The sequence below is a fragment of the Callionymus lyra genome, chromosome 3 (assembly GCF_982586985.1).
Source record: "Callionymus lyra chromosome 3, fCalLyr1.hap1.1, whole genome shotgun sequence".
Taxonomy (NCBI): Eukaryota; Metazoa; Chordata; class Actinopteri; order Syngnathiformes; family Callionymidae; genus Callionymus; species Callionymus lyra.
Window position 1 is genome coordinate 4,972,900 of NC_141820.1, and position 14,440 is coordinate 4,987,339.

Genomic DNA, 14,440 nt, shown 5'->3' on the forward strand with positions numbered 1-14,440 from the left:
AACGTAACAACTAACTAACGTAACAACTACCTAACGTAACAACTAACTAACGTAACAACTACCTAACGTAACAACTAACTAACGTAACAACTACCTAACGTAACAACTAACTAACGTAACAACTACCTAACGTAACAACTAACTAACGTAACAAATAACTAACATAACAACTAACTAACGTCACAACTATCTAACGTAACAACTAACTAACGTAACAACTACCTAACGTAACAACTAACTAACGTAACAACTACCTAACGTAACAACTATCTAACGTAACAACTAACTGACGTAACAACTAACTAACGTAACAACTAACTAACGTAACAACTACCTAACGTAACAACTAACTAACGTAACAACTAACTAACGTAACAACTAACTAACGTAACAACTACCTAACGTAACAACTAACTAACGTAACAACTACCTAACGTAACAACTAACTAACGTAACAACTAACTAACGTAACAACTAACTAACATAACAACTAACTAACGTAACAACTAACTAACGTAACAACTAACTAACGTAACAACTAACTAACGTAACAACTACCTAACGTAACAACTAACTAACGTAACAACTACCTAACGTAACAACTAACTAACGTAACAACTAACTAACGTAACAACTAACTAACGTAACAACTAACTAACGTAACAACTACCTAACGTAACAACTAACTAACGTAACAACTACCTAACGTAACAACTAACTAACGTAACAACTAACAAACGTAACAACTAACTAACACAACCATCTAACGTAACAACTACCTAACGTAACAAATAACTAACACAACTATCTAACTTAACAACTAACAAACGTAACAACTAACTAACGTAACAAATAGCTAACGTAACAAATAACTAACACAACTATCTAACTTAACAACTAACAAACGTAACAACTAACTAACGTAACAAATAACTAACGTAACAACTATCTAACGTAACAACTAACAAACGTAACAACTAACTAACGTAACAAATAACTAACGTAACAACTATCTAACGTAACAACTAACAAACGTAACAACTACCTAACGTAACAACTAACTAACATAACTATCTAACATAACAACTAACTAACGTAACAACTATCTAACATAACAACTATCTAACGTAACAACTAAGGTAACAAATAACTAACGTAACAAATAACTAACATAACAACTAACTAACGTCACAACTATCTAACGTCACAACTATCTAACGTCACAACTATCTAACGTAAGAACTAACTAGCGTAACAACTAACGTCACAACTATCTAACGTAACAACTAACTAAAGTAACAAATAACTAACATAACAACTAACTAACGTCACAACTATCTAACGTCACAACTATCTAACGTAACAACTAACTAACGTAACAACTAACTATCTAACGTAACAACTAACTAACGTAACAACTAACTATCTAACGTAACAACTAACTAACGTAACAACTAACTAAAGTAACAACTAACTAAAGTAACAACTATCTAACGTAACAACTAACTAACGTAACAACTAACTATCTAACGTAACAACTAACTAAAGTAACAACTATCTAACGTAACAACTAACTAGCGTAACAACTAACTAAAGTAACAAATATCTAACGTAACAACTATTTAACGTAACAACTAACTAACTAACGTAACAACTAACTAAGGTAACAAAGTCTCACCCAGACGATGTCTGCGGATCATCTCGGCCGTGGTCGGCCTCAGCTGTCTGTCGGCTCTGATGTCCTCCAGGAGGCGCTCATGGAGACTCTGAGGTCGAACCGGACGAGGCTTCATTTTGCGAGCAGAGACCTGGAAGAGTTTGGACTCCAGTGAGAACTGAACTCTATTTATTTTACACTCTTTCTTTAGTTTTTTTAAACTTTTTTTGTTTGTTACAGGGTTGAAATTTGAATTTACCAAATTAACTTAAGCAGAAGAATAAAGTTCTATCCATCCATTTATTTATTCATCTATCTATCTTTATATCCATATATCAATATATTCATCCATCCATCCATCCATCCATCGATCCTTCTAGCGGCAAAAAGTAGAAGAGGTTACACCTACAGGTTTGAGTGGAGGTCGTGACCTGATGAACTCCAGGATGACCTCGTGTGCGTTCTTCCTCAGTCGACGTGGAATATCTCCGTTGACCTGAGAAGAGACGAGAACGTTTCAACTGATCTTCAGTCTTTCTGTCGTTTATTGACGTTTAATCATCATCTGCGTCTGCACTCGTTTCTCTCCATGGAAGCTAAAGATCTGCTGAGCAAACACTTTTGTGAAGAACATCATGTTCTTCATCGACTCAAAGCTTCTTCTCACACAGAACCTTCACCAACGGAACCAAAGTAGAGAACATAGAAATAAACCAAACTCACAGACACACAAATAGACACACAAACACAAATAGAACCACATACAGAAACACAAACAGACACACAAACACAAATATAACCACCAACACAAACACAGACAGATACACAAACACAGACAGACACACAAACACAAACAGACACACAAACACAAACAGATACACAAACACAAACAGACACACACACACAAACAGACACACAAACACAAACAGACACACAAACAGACAAATAAAAACAAAAATCTTCAATAATTGTTTTTTTTTTTTAACTTATTTTGGGATTAGAACATATGACTTTGTGGAAAACAACTTTTATTTTGAAAATATTCAAATTTGTAATAAAATAAAAATAAAAATCTTCAGTAAATAATTCAAGGCTTAAAAAAACATTTGACGTAAAGTGAATTCAATATTGTGATGACAGTGATTATCTTGTCTTTTCTGTAACTTAAATGAAACTCTACACACTTGTTAACACAAAACACAAATATGTTTGTGTTTTTTTTCTTCTCACCATGACTTTGCGCAGCTTGTAACGTTGGGAGCGAATGTCGTCCATTAACATCTCGTACGGCGTCAGCTGGAACTCGAAGGGCTCCAGAGGAAAGTGTCGACTGACCTTCCTGAGTTTGACCCCGTGACGGAGGTCGCCCATGACCTGCGCCCAGAACATGGCCTGGGACGACACGTGACCTCCGTGTTATTAGCGTGTTATGACCCGCGGTCGCTTAGAGGAATCTCACCCAGTCCGAGCTGTTGAGCAGGTCCAGGTTCTCGGACGAGTCCACACGCGTGTCCGACTCCATCTTCTGAAGGTTCTGTCCACGAAACAGGTTTAAATAAAGACATTTTTGAAGGTTCTGTCCATGAAATAAGTTTAAATAAAGATGGTTCTGAAGGTGCTGTCCATGAAACAAGTTTAAATAAAGATGGTTCTGAAGGTGCTGTCCACGAAAGAAGTTTAAATAAAGATGGTTCTGAAGCTTCTGTCCATGAAACAAGTTTAAATAAAGATGGTTCTGAAGGTTCTGTCCACGAAACAAGTTTAAATAAAGACATTTCTAAAGGTTCTGTCCATGAAACAAGTTTAAATAAAGATGGTTCTGAAGGTTCTGTCCACATAACAAGTTTAAATAAAGACATTTTTGAAGGTTCTGTCCATGAAACAAGTTTAAATAAAGACATTTTGGAAGGTTCTGTCCATGAAACAAGTTTAAATAAAGATGGTTCTGAAAGTTCTGTCCATGAAACAAGTTTAAATAAAGATGGTTCTGAAAGTTCTGTCCACGGAACAAGTTTAAATAAAGACATTTTTGAAGGTTCTGTCCATTCAAAAAGTTTAAATAAAGACATTTTTGAAGGTTCTGTCCATGAAACAAGTTTAAATAAAGATGGTTCTAAAAGTTCTGTCCACGAAACAAGTTTAAATAAAGATGGTTCTAAAAGTTCTGTCCACGGAACAAGTTTAAATAAAGACATTTTTTTTGAAGGTTCTGTCCATGAAACAAGTTTAAATAAAGATGGTTCTGAAGGTTCTGTCCATGAAACAAGTTTAAATAAAGATGGTTCTGAAGGTTCTGTCCACGAAACAAGTTTAAATAAAGACATTTTTGAAGGTTCTGTCCATTCAAAAAGTTTAAATAAAGACATTTTTGAAGGTTCTAATGTAAAAATTATAATTTAAATATTATTTCTTTAATTTAATTATTAAAAAATAAATAAAAATTAAATCGTCAATAACTTAAAAAAATTATTATTTAAATATTATTATATTATTTATTTTATTTAATTATTAATAAATAAATAAAAATTGTATCATCAATATCTATAAAAATAATAATTTAATTTTTTTTCGTTAAAAAAATATATATATATATATATATATATATATTTAATTAAATTATTAATGAATAAATAAAAATTCAACCGTCAATAACTATGAAAATAATAATTTCGATGAAATCATTTAAACTCTAAACATTTATGTTAAATTAGTTCAATCTTCTGACGAACCTTCATAACAAGGTTTAGTTTAGTTAAATGTTCACGAGCGGTAAGTTGTGATAGTTGTGATAGTTGTGATAGTTGTGATAGTTGTGATAGTTGTGATAGTTGTGATAGTTGTGATAGTTGTGATAGTTGTGATAGTTGTGATAGTTGTGATAGTTGTGATAGTTGTGATAGTTCAGTCAAACAGTAACTGGTCGTAAAGAGCAGTTTGAAAGTTTTATTGCTAGTATTTATGAAAAACACGTCAGTTTATCAGCAGGAAGTCATTTATGACACGTCCTCGTTGGTGACCTTTGACCTCAACCTTCTTCTCACTATGACCTCCTTGATGTTGTTGTTTTATTAAAGTATTTCAGTTTTTAACGAATCATAAGAAGAATTAATTAAAATCTTCTCATAGTAAACTCACTTTATTGGATGATGTCATATATAAAAAAGTTTAATTTGTGTTTTATTACTAATTTTTTTTTTTTTTTTAAGTAATCGATTTAAAATGAAAGTTGTTTGTTTTTTTGTTTTTTTTCAGAAATAGATCAATATTTGATTGAATAGATGTCGTCATAAAACTTTCGAAAAAAAATTCAAAATGAATGTTTTTGTGTTTTTTTTACACAGAGTTCAATATTGTCAAACCTGTCAATCAAAAATACATTTTCTAAATTCAATATGTTTTAATTCGTGGTCTTTTACATGCAATTCATTTATAGAAATGTTGGTGCAATATTTTCACCGTTTTATGTTGAATTTAAAAGAATACCATTTAAAATATGTTGAATTTAGAGAATTTATTTTTGATTGACAGGTTTGTCAATATTAAACTATGTGTAAAAAATGTAAACATTATTTTGAAAATATTCTACATTTTTTAAATACTGCGATGACACCATCGACACACAAACGAAGAAGTCGCCGTCGAAACATTCCTGGAACATCTTTTGGAAAAAAATTTTAGAAGATAAAAAAATTAAAAAAATCCAAACATCAGTTGAAGAACATGTGCAGGACGACACGTGTCGTCTCCAGGAGGATAGGATAAGATAAGATATGATATGATATGATATGATAAGATAAGATTGATTTATTCATCTCTGAGTTGGGAAATTTTACGTTTTTTACTTTTCATTTATTTCTCTTTTATAATTAAACACAACAAGAAATCAAAGTAATTTTTTTTTTAAGAGAAAATATAAATAAACATATATATATATACATATGTATACATACATATGTATATATATATATATATATGTGTTTAATATATATATATATATAAATATACACACTATATATGTATAGTATAAATATATTTATACTATACATATATAGTGTATATATAAATATATACTTATGTATATTTATATATACATACATATATATTTATACTATACATATATAGTGTGTATATTTATATATACATAAATATATATTTATACTACTTGTGTTTTTACTTTTCACTTTAAACCTCCCAGAGTGAACTTTGACACACAATGCACTAGTGTGTGTTGCATGTACAAGTACTTTGATGTGTATTTGCAGTAACATGGTTACAGGAGATTCTACGGACACGTAACATGAACCTCGTGTGTGGAATCAAACACGTATGTGGCGCAGCTGTAAACACGGACGAGGTTTAAATCATGTGACTTGAACTAATCAAATCCACAGATGTTGAAACTAGTCGAGCATGAAAACATGATTCAATCCACAGATGTTGAAACTAGTCGAGCATGAAAACATGATTCAATCCACAGATGTTGAAACTAGTCGAGCATGAAAACATGATTCAATCCACAGATGTTGAAACTAGTCGAGCATGAAAACATGATTCAATCCACAGATGTTGAAACTAGTCGAGCATGAAAACATGATTCAATCCACAGATGTTGAAACTAGTCGAGCATGAAAACATGATTCAATCCACAGATGTTGAAACTAGTCGAGCATGAAAACATGATTCAATCCACAGATGTTGAAACTAGTCGAGCATGAAAACATGATTCAATCCACAGATGTTGAAACTAGTCGAGCATGAAAACATGATTCAATCAACAGATGTTGAAACTAGTCGAGCATGAAAACATGATTCAATCCACAGATGTTGAAACTAGTCGAGCATGAAAACATGATTCAATCCACAGATGTTGAAACTAGTCGAGCATGAAAACATGATTCAATCCACAGATGTTGAAACTAGTCGAGCATGAAAACATGATTCAATCCACAGATGTTGAAACTAGTCGAGCATGAAAACATGATTCAATCCACAGATGTTGAAACTAGTCGAGCATGAAAACATGATTCAATCAACAGATGTTGAAACTAGTCGAGCATGAAAACATGATTCAATCCACAGATGTTGAAACTAGTCGAGCATGAAAACATGATTCAATCCACAGATGTTGAAACTAGTCGAGCATGAAAACATGATTCAATCAACAGATGTTGAAACTAGTCGAGCATGAAAACATGATTCAATCCACAGATGTTGAAACTAGTCGAGCATGAAAACATGATTCAATCCACAGATGTTGAAACTAGTCGAGCATGAAAACATGATTCAATCCACAGATGTTGAAACTAGTCGAGCATGAAAACATGATTCAATCCACAGATGTTGAAACTAGTCGAGCATGAAAACATGATTCAATCAACAGATGTTGAAACTAGTCGAGCATGAAAACATGATTCAATCCACAGATGTTGAAACTAGTCGAGCATGAAAACATGATTCAATCCACAGATGTTGAAACTAGTCGAGCATGAAAACATGATTCAATCCACAGATGTTGAAACTAGTCGAGCATGAAAACATGATTCAATCAACAGATGTTGAAACTAGTCGAGCATGAAAACATGATTCAATCAACAGATGTTGAAACTAGTCGAGCATGAAAACATGATTCAATCCACAGATGTTGAAACTAGTCGAGCATGAAAACATGATTCAATCCACAGATGTTGAAACTAGTCGAGCATGAAAACATGATTCAATCAACAGATGTTGAAACTAGTCGAGCATGAAAACATGATTCAATCCACATATGTTGAAACTAGTCGAGCATGAAAACATGATTCAATCAACAGATGTTGAAACTAGTCGAGCATGAAAACATGATTCAATCAACAGATGTTGAAACTAGTCGAGCATGAAAACATGATTCAATCAACAGATGTTGAAACTAGTCGAGCATGAAAACATGATTCAATCCACAGATGTTGAAACTAGTCGAGCATGAAAACATGATTCAATCAACAGATGTTGAAACTAGTCGAGCATGAAAACATGATTCAATCCACAGATGTTGAAACTAGTCGAGCATGAAAACATGATTCAATCCACAGATGTTGAAACTAGTCGAGCATGAAAACATGATTCAATCCACAGATGTTGAAACTAGTCGAGCATGAAAACATGATTCAATCCACAGATGTTGAAACTAGTCGAGCATGAAAACATGATTCAATCCACAGATGTTGAAACTAGTCGAGCATGAAAACATGATTCAATCCACAGATGTTGAAACTAGTCGAGCATGAAAACATGATTCAATCCACAGATGTTGAAACTAATTTTCTTTGACTACTAGTTTCTCCTCACAAGTCATTAAAACCAGCAACTACCCATGATGCAACACTGACCTCCTTGGCAGCAGAGATGTTCTCCAGGAAGGTCTGCAGCTCCAGAGACTCAGCAACAAGCGCTCGACACACAGCCTGGTAGTGACAACGGGCGTCTGACGGGTGGAGCAGGTGAGAAGAACACAGCTGTGGAGGGTTTGATGTTTGTGTTTATTTGTGTTTATTTGTGTTTGAAACCGTGTTCAAATGTTCTGAAGGAAAACTTTTTGTTTGAAGTATTTTGTCAAAGAACTGATTTTGATTATAGTTGAAAATTAATTGATTTTAGATGAAAATTGTTTGACTTTAGTTGAAAATTGTTGGATTTTAGATGAAAATTGTTTGAGTTTAGATGAAAATTGTTTGATTTTAGATGAAAATTGTTTGATTTTAGATGAAAATTGTTTGATTATAGATGAAAATTGTTTGATTTTAGATGAAAATTGTTTGATTTTAGATGAAAATTGTTTGATTATAGTTGAAAATGGTTTGATTATAGTTGAAAATTGTTTGATTATAGATGAAAATTGTTTGATTTTAGATGAAAATTGTTTGATTTTAGATGAAAATTGTTTGATTATAGTTGAAAATGGTTTGATTACAGTTGAAAATTGTTTGATTATAGATGAAAATTGTTTGATTTTAGATGAAAATTGTTTGATTTTAGATGAAAATTGTTTGATTTTAGATGAAAATTGTTTGATTATAGATGAAAATTGTTTGATTTTAGATGAAAATTGTTTGATTTTAGATGAAAATTGTTTGATTATAGTTGAAAATGGTTTGATTATAGTTGAAAATTGTTTGATTTTAGTTGAAAATTGTTTGATTATAATTTAAAATTGTTTAATTATAGTTGAAAATTGTTTGATTATAGTTGAAAATTGTTTGATTATAGTTGAAAATTGTTTGATTATAGTTGAAAATGGTTTGATTACAGTTGAAAATTGTTTGATTATAGATGAAAATTGTTTGATTTTAGATGAAAATTGTTTGATTTTAGATGAAAATTGTTTGATTTTAGATGAAAATTGTTTGATTATAGATGAAAATTGTTTGATTTTAGATGAAAATTGTTTGATTTTAGATGAAAATTGTTTGATTATAGTTGAAAATGGTTTGATTATAGTTGAAAATTGTTGGATTATAGTTGAAAATTGTTTGATTATAGTTGAAAATTGTTTGATTATAGTTGAAAATTGTTTGATTTTAGTTGAAAATTGTTTGATTATAATTTAAAATTGTTTAATTATAGTTGAAAATTGTTTGATTAAAGTTGAAAATTCTTTGATTATAATTTAAAATTCTTTGATTATAGTTGAAAATTGTTTGATTATAGTTGATAATAGTTTGATTATAGTTTAAAATAGTTTAATTATAGTTAGATGATGTCGTCGACTCAGTGATAAACATTAAAACATCATCTGCATACAGAGACATTTTTCAGTTCCTGGTGAAAGAAACTTGAATCCGAGAGTAGATTTGACAAAGATTAGTCGCGACAGAAGTAAAACTAGCGTTGAGTCTCTGATATTTGAAGTCATTCGTCACATTCACACTCAGACACGAACAGACGCTGCCAGAGAAACGATCTGTTATATGATCTCCAGAGAAGAACCAGAAGAACAACATCGTTGCTCCGTCACTCAGAGGGTTGGGTCGACTGGAATGTTGTCGTCCTGCTAAACACTCTTATCACGAGATAATCATCACCGACATGTTGGATTATATTCAAATCTACTCCATTACAGTCAACACTCAGTCTGGTTCTGCCTGAGGTTTCTGCCTGTTATCAAGAAGTTTCCCTTTGCTGGGGGTGGTTTATTTATTTTATATAGTTTTATTTAAACTGTAGTTTTTGAAAATTGAATTTAAAATTGTTTGATTATAGTTGAAAATTGTTTGATTATAGTTGAAAATTGTTTGATTATAGTTGAAAATTGTTTGATTATAGTTGAAAATTGTTTGATTATAGTTGAAATTGTTTGATTATAGTTGAAAATTGTTTGATTATAGTTGAAATTGTTTGATTATAGTTGAAATTGTTTGATTATAGTTGAAAATTGTTTGATTATAGTTGAAATTGTTTGATTATAGTTGAAAATTGTTTGATTATAGTTGAAAATTGTTTGATTATAGTTGAAATTGTTTGATTATAGTTGAAAATTGTTTGATTATAGTTGAAATTGTTTGATTATAGTTGAAAATTGTTTGATTATAGTTGAAAATTGTTTGATTATAGTTGAAAATTGTTTGATTATAGTTGAAAATTGTTTGATTATAGTTGAAAATTGTTGGATTATAGTTGAAATTGTTTGATTATAGTTGAAAATTGTTTGATTATAGTTGAAAATTGTTTGATTATAGTTGAAAATTGTTTGATTATAGTTGAAAATTGTTTGATTATAGTTGAAAATTGTTTGATTATAGTTAAAAATTGTTTGATTATAGTTGAAAATTATTTGATTACAGTTGAAAATTGTTTGATTACAGTTGAAAATTGTTTGATTATAGTTGAAAATTGTTTGATTATAGTTGAAAATTGTTTGATTATAGTTGAAAATTGTTTGATTATAGTTAAAAATTGTTTGATTATAGTTGAAAATTGTTGGATTATAACATTTGGTCGTTTATATAACAGGAACAAACTAATTGTTTAGTTCCTTCCTGAGTGTTTACAAGATAAACGACATATTTTAGTTGAAATGACAGGAACAAACGTTTAAAGTGTTTCGATGAAGATCCGTCGCTGATGCATCAAGAAAATCAATTGTTACGGGAAAGTCAGACGTCGATTTTGGCGAGAAAGAGAAGAATTCTACGAGATAAATCTTGTCATAACTATTGGATTAAGTTAGTAATGGTTACTTGTCAAGCGTAAAAGTATCAATAATACGTTTTCTCAGCTTTGAATAAACGGTTCAAAGAAGGAAATAAAGTAGCATTTGTGCGTTAGCTTGTTGCTACTCACCGCGATGACATCTTTGAAGCCGCGGATCTTGTCCACGTGCCTCCTGGTGGCCATGTTGGACGCCGGGGTCACGTCCTCCTCGCCCTCGCCCTCCTCTTCGTCCTCCTCGCCCTCCTCCTCGTCCTCCTTCTCCACGGCTTCGTAGCCCTCGTCGGGGAAGGCGTCGCTCTCGCTGTCCTGAGAGTTGGTCATGAGCTGGATCAGACGCTCCAGGGGGGCGCTGAGCTCGCGCTCCTCGTGGTCCCCGAGGCCGTAATCCAGCGCCTTGTAGATCATGACGCCCAGAGAGTCGATGACCTGAGCAGCAGAACATGATAGTATTTTACCGTCATCTCCTTGTGTCTCATTTATTCCATCTGGTTAAACTGTTTCAATGCAATTCTTTTCAAAACATTTTTTTAATTAAAGTTGAAAATTGTTTAATTAAAAGCTAATTAATACACAATATCAATCTTTTTTCACTTTTCTAAATATTTAACAGCACTTTATCCTTTTTTTTTTTCTGAATCGTCTTCATTTTTTGATTTTGATCATATATATTTTTGGTTGATTTATATTAAATTAAATGTGTGTAAAATTAACTAATATATTTTATATTTACAATTCACATGTAAATATTCACGTCATTTGTTCATTTTTGTGTTGCAATTAAACTTCCGGCCTCTAGATGGCAGCAGTCGTTACGTCCTCCGCAGCTAAAGCAAGAATGATGACTGAGGACGAGAGGATACAGTTGACTGTATTTGTATATTTTTGTTTTGCAATTAAACTTCCGGCCTCTAGATGGCAGCAGTCGTTACGTCCTCCGCAGCTAAAGCAAGAATGATGACTGAGGACGAGAGGATACAGTTGACTGAATTTGTATATTTCTGTGTTGCAATTAAACATCCGGCCTCTAGATGGCAGCAGTCATTACGTCCTCCACGGCTAGAGGAAGAATGATGACTGAGGACGAGAGGATACAGTTGACTGCATTTGTATATTTCTGTGTTGCAATTAAACATCCGGCCTCTAGATGGCAGCAGTCATTACGTCCTCCACGGCTAGAGGAAGAATGATGACTGAGGACGAGAGGATACAGTTGACTGCATTTGTATATTCCTGTGTTGCAATTAAACATCCGGCCTCTAGATGGCAGCAGTCGTTACGTCCTCCGCAGCTAAAGCCAAACATTTTTCACTGTCAGCACGAGATAACACAAATACATGTTTTGAATATTGAAAGTAGAAAAAGTTGATATTATCAAACATGTGTACTTCAAGTGTGTACAGAAGCAGCTCCATTGTTGAAGGAGGGAGGAGAACAAACACATGATGAGGGCGAAACCAGTCGTTACACCAGGAACAACAAAGCTCAGCAAGTATCGTGGGAGAATCTCAACGACTTCACTCCTGACGTACAGATCCGACTTGTGTCTTCTCGTCTGGACTATAGTAACACTTTATTTAGTGTCTAAACAAGATAGTAGAAGAACTCACATTTCTGCTTCAAACTCTTCACTGGCTGCTCTAGTAGAAGAACTCACATTTCTCCTTCAAACTCTTCACTGGCCGCTCTAGTAGAAGAACTCACATTTCTCCTTCAAACTCTTCACTGGCCGCTCTAGTAGAAGAACTCACATTTCTCCTTCAAACTCTTCACTGGCCGCTCTAGTAGAAGAACTCACATTTCTCCTTCAAACTCTTCACTGGCTGCTCTAGTAGAAGAACTCACATTTCTCCTTCAAACTCTTCACTGGCTGCTCTAGTAGAAGAACTCACATTTCTCCTTCAAACTCTTCACTGGCTGCTCTAGTAGAAGAACTCACATTTCTCCTTCAAACTCTTCACTGGCTGCTCTAGTAGAATAACTCACATTTCTCCTTCAAACTCTTCACTGGCCGCTCTAGTAGAAGAACTCACATTTCTCCTTCAAACTCTTCACTGGCCGCTCTAGTAGAAGAACTCACATTTCTCCTTCAAACTCTTCACTGGCCGCTCTAGTAGAAGAACTCACATTTCTCCTTCAAACTCTTCACTGGCTGCTCTAGTAGAAGAACTCACATTTCTCCTTCAAACTCTTCACTGGCCGCTCTAGTAGAAGAACTCACATTTCTCCTTCAAACTCTTCACTGGCCGCTCTAGTAGAAGAACTCACATTTCTCCTTCAAACTCTTCACTGGCCGCTCTAGTAGAAGAACTCACATTTCTCCTTCAAACTCTTCACTGGCCGCTCTAGTAGAATAACTCACATTTCTCCTTCAAACTCTTCACTGGCTGCTCTAGTAGAAGAACTCACATTTCTCCTTCAAACTCTTCACCGGCTGCTCTAGTAGAAGAACTCACATTTCTCCTTCAAACTCTTCACTGGCTGCTCTAGTAGAAGAACTCACATTTCTCCTTCAAACTCTTCACTGGCTGCTCTAGTAGAAGAACTCGCATTTCTCCTTCAAACTCTTCACTGGCTGCTCTAGTAGAAGAACTCACATTTCTCCTTCAAACTCTTCACCGGCTGCTCTAGTAGAAGAACTCACATTTCTCCTTCAAACTCTTCACTGGCCGCTCTAGTAGAAGAACTCACATTTCTCCTTCAAACTCTTCACTGGCTGCTCTAGTAGAAGAACTCACATTTCTCCTTCAAACTCTTCACTGACTGCTCTAGTAGAAGAACTCACATTTCTCCTTCAAACTCTTCACCGGCTGCTCTAGTAGAAGAACTCACATTTCTCCTTCAAACTCTTCACTGGCTGCTCTAGTAGAAGAACTCACATTTCTCCTTCAAACTCTTCACTGGCTGCTCTAGTAGAAGAACTCACATTTCTCCTTCAAACTCTTCACTGGCCGCTCTAGTAGAAGAACTCACATTTCTCCTTCAAACTCTTCACTGGCTGCTCTAGTAGAAGAACTCACATTTCTCCTTTAAACGCTTCACTGGCTGCTCTAGTAGAAGAACTCACATTTCTCCTTCAAACTCTTCACTGGCCGCTCTAGTAGAAGAACTCACATTTCTCCTTCAAACTCTTCACTGGCTGCTCTAGTAGAAGAACTCACATTTCTCCTTTAAACTCTTCACTGGCTGCTCTAGTAGAAGAACTCACATTTCTCCTTCAAACTCTTCACTGGCTGCTCTAGTAGAAGAACTCACATTTCTCCTTCAAACTCTTCACTGGCTGCTCTAGTAGAAGAACTCACATTTCTCCTTCAAACTCTTCACTGGCTGCTCTAGTAGAAGAACTCACATTTCTCCTTTAAACTCTTCACTGGCTGCTCTAGTAGAAGAACTCACATTTCTCCTTCAAACTCTTCACTGGCTGCTCTAGTAGAAGAACTCACATTTCTCCTTCAAACACTTCACTGGCTGCTCTAGTAGAAGAACTCACATTTCTCCTTCAAACTCTTCACTGGCTGCTCTAGTAGAAGAACTCACATTTCTCCTTCAAACTCTTCACTGGCTGCTCTAGTAGAAGAACTCACATTTCTCCTTCAAACT

General features: G+C 33.9%; 1 protein-coding gene across 1 annotated transcript in view; it reads right to left on the reverse strand.

The window, feature by feature from the left end:
• Positions 1-14,440, reverse strand: part of LOC148083069 (protein spire homolog 1-like) — a 40,831-nt gene that overhangs the window by 15,868 nt on the left and 10,523 nt on the right. The window contains exons 3-8 of the mRNA XM_087786207.1: positions 10,973-11,269; positions 8,023-8,148; positions 3,117-3,191; positions 2,888-3,049; positions 2,067-2,153; positions 1,679-1,808 (exon numbers count right to left, since the gene is read on the reverse strand). Of these exons, the coding sequence (XP_087642333.1) occupies positions 1,679-1,808; positions 2,067-2,153; positions 2,888-3,049; positions 3,117-3,191; positions 8,023-8,148; positions 10,973-11,269 (877 nt within the window). The remainder of the gene's footprint in view (positions 1-1,678; positions 1,809-2,066; positions 2,154-2,887; positions 3,050-3,116; positions 3,192-8,022; positions 8,149-10,972; positions 11,270-14,440) is intronic.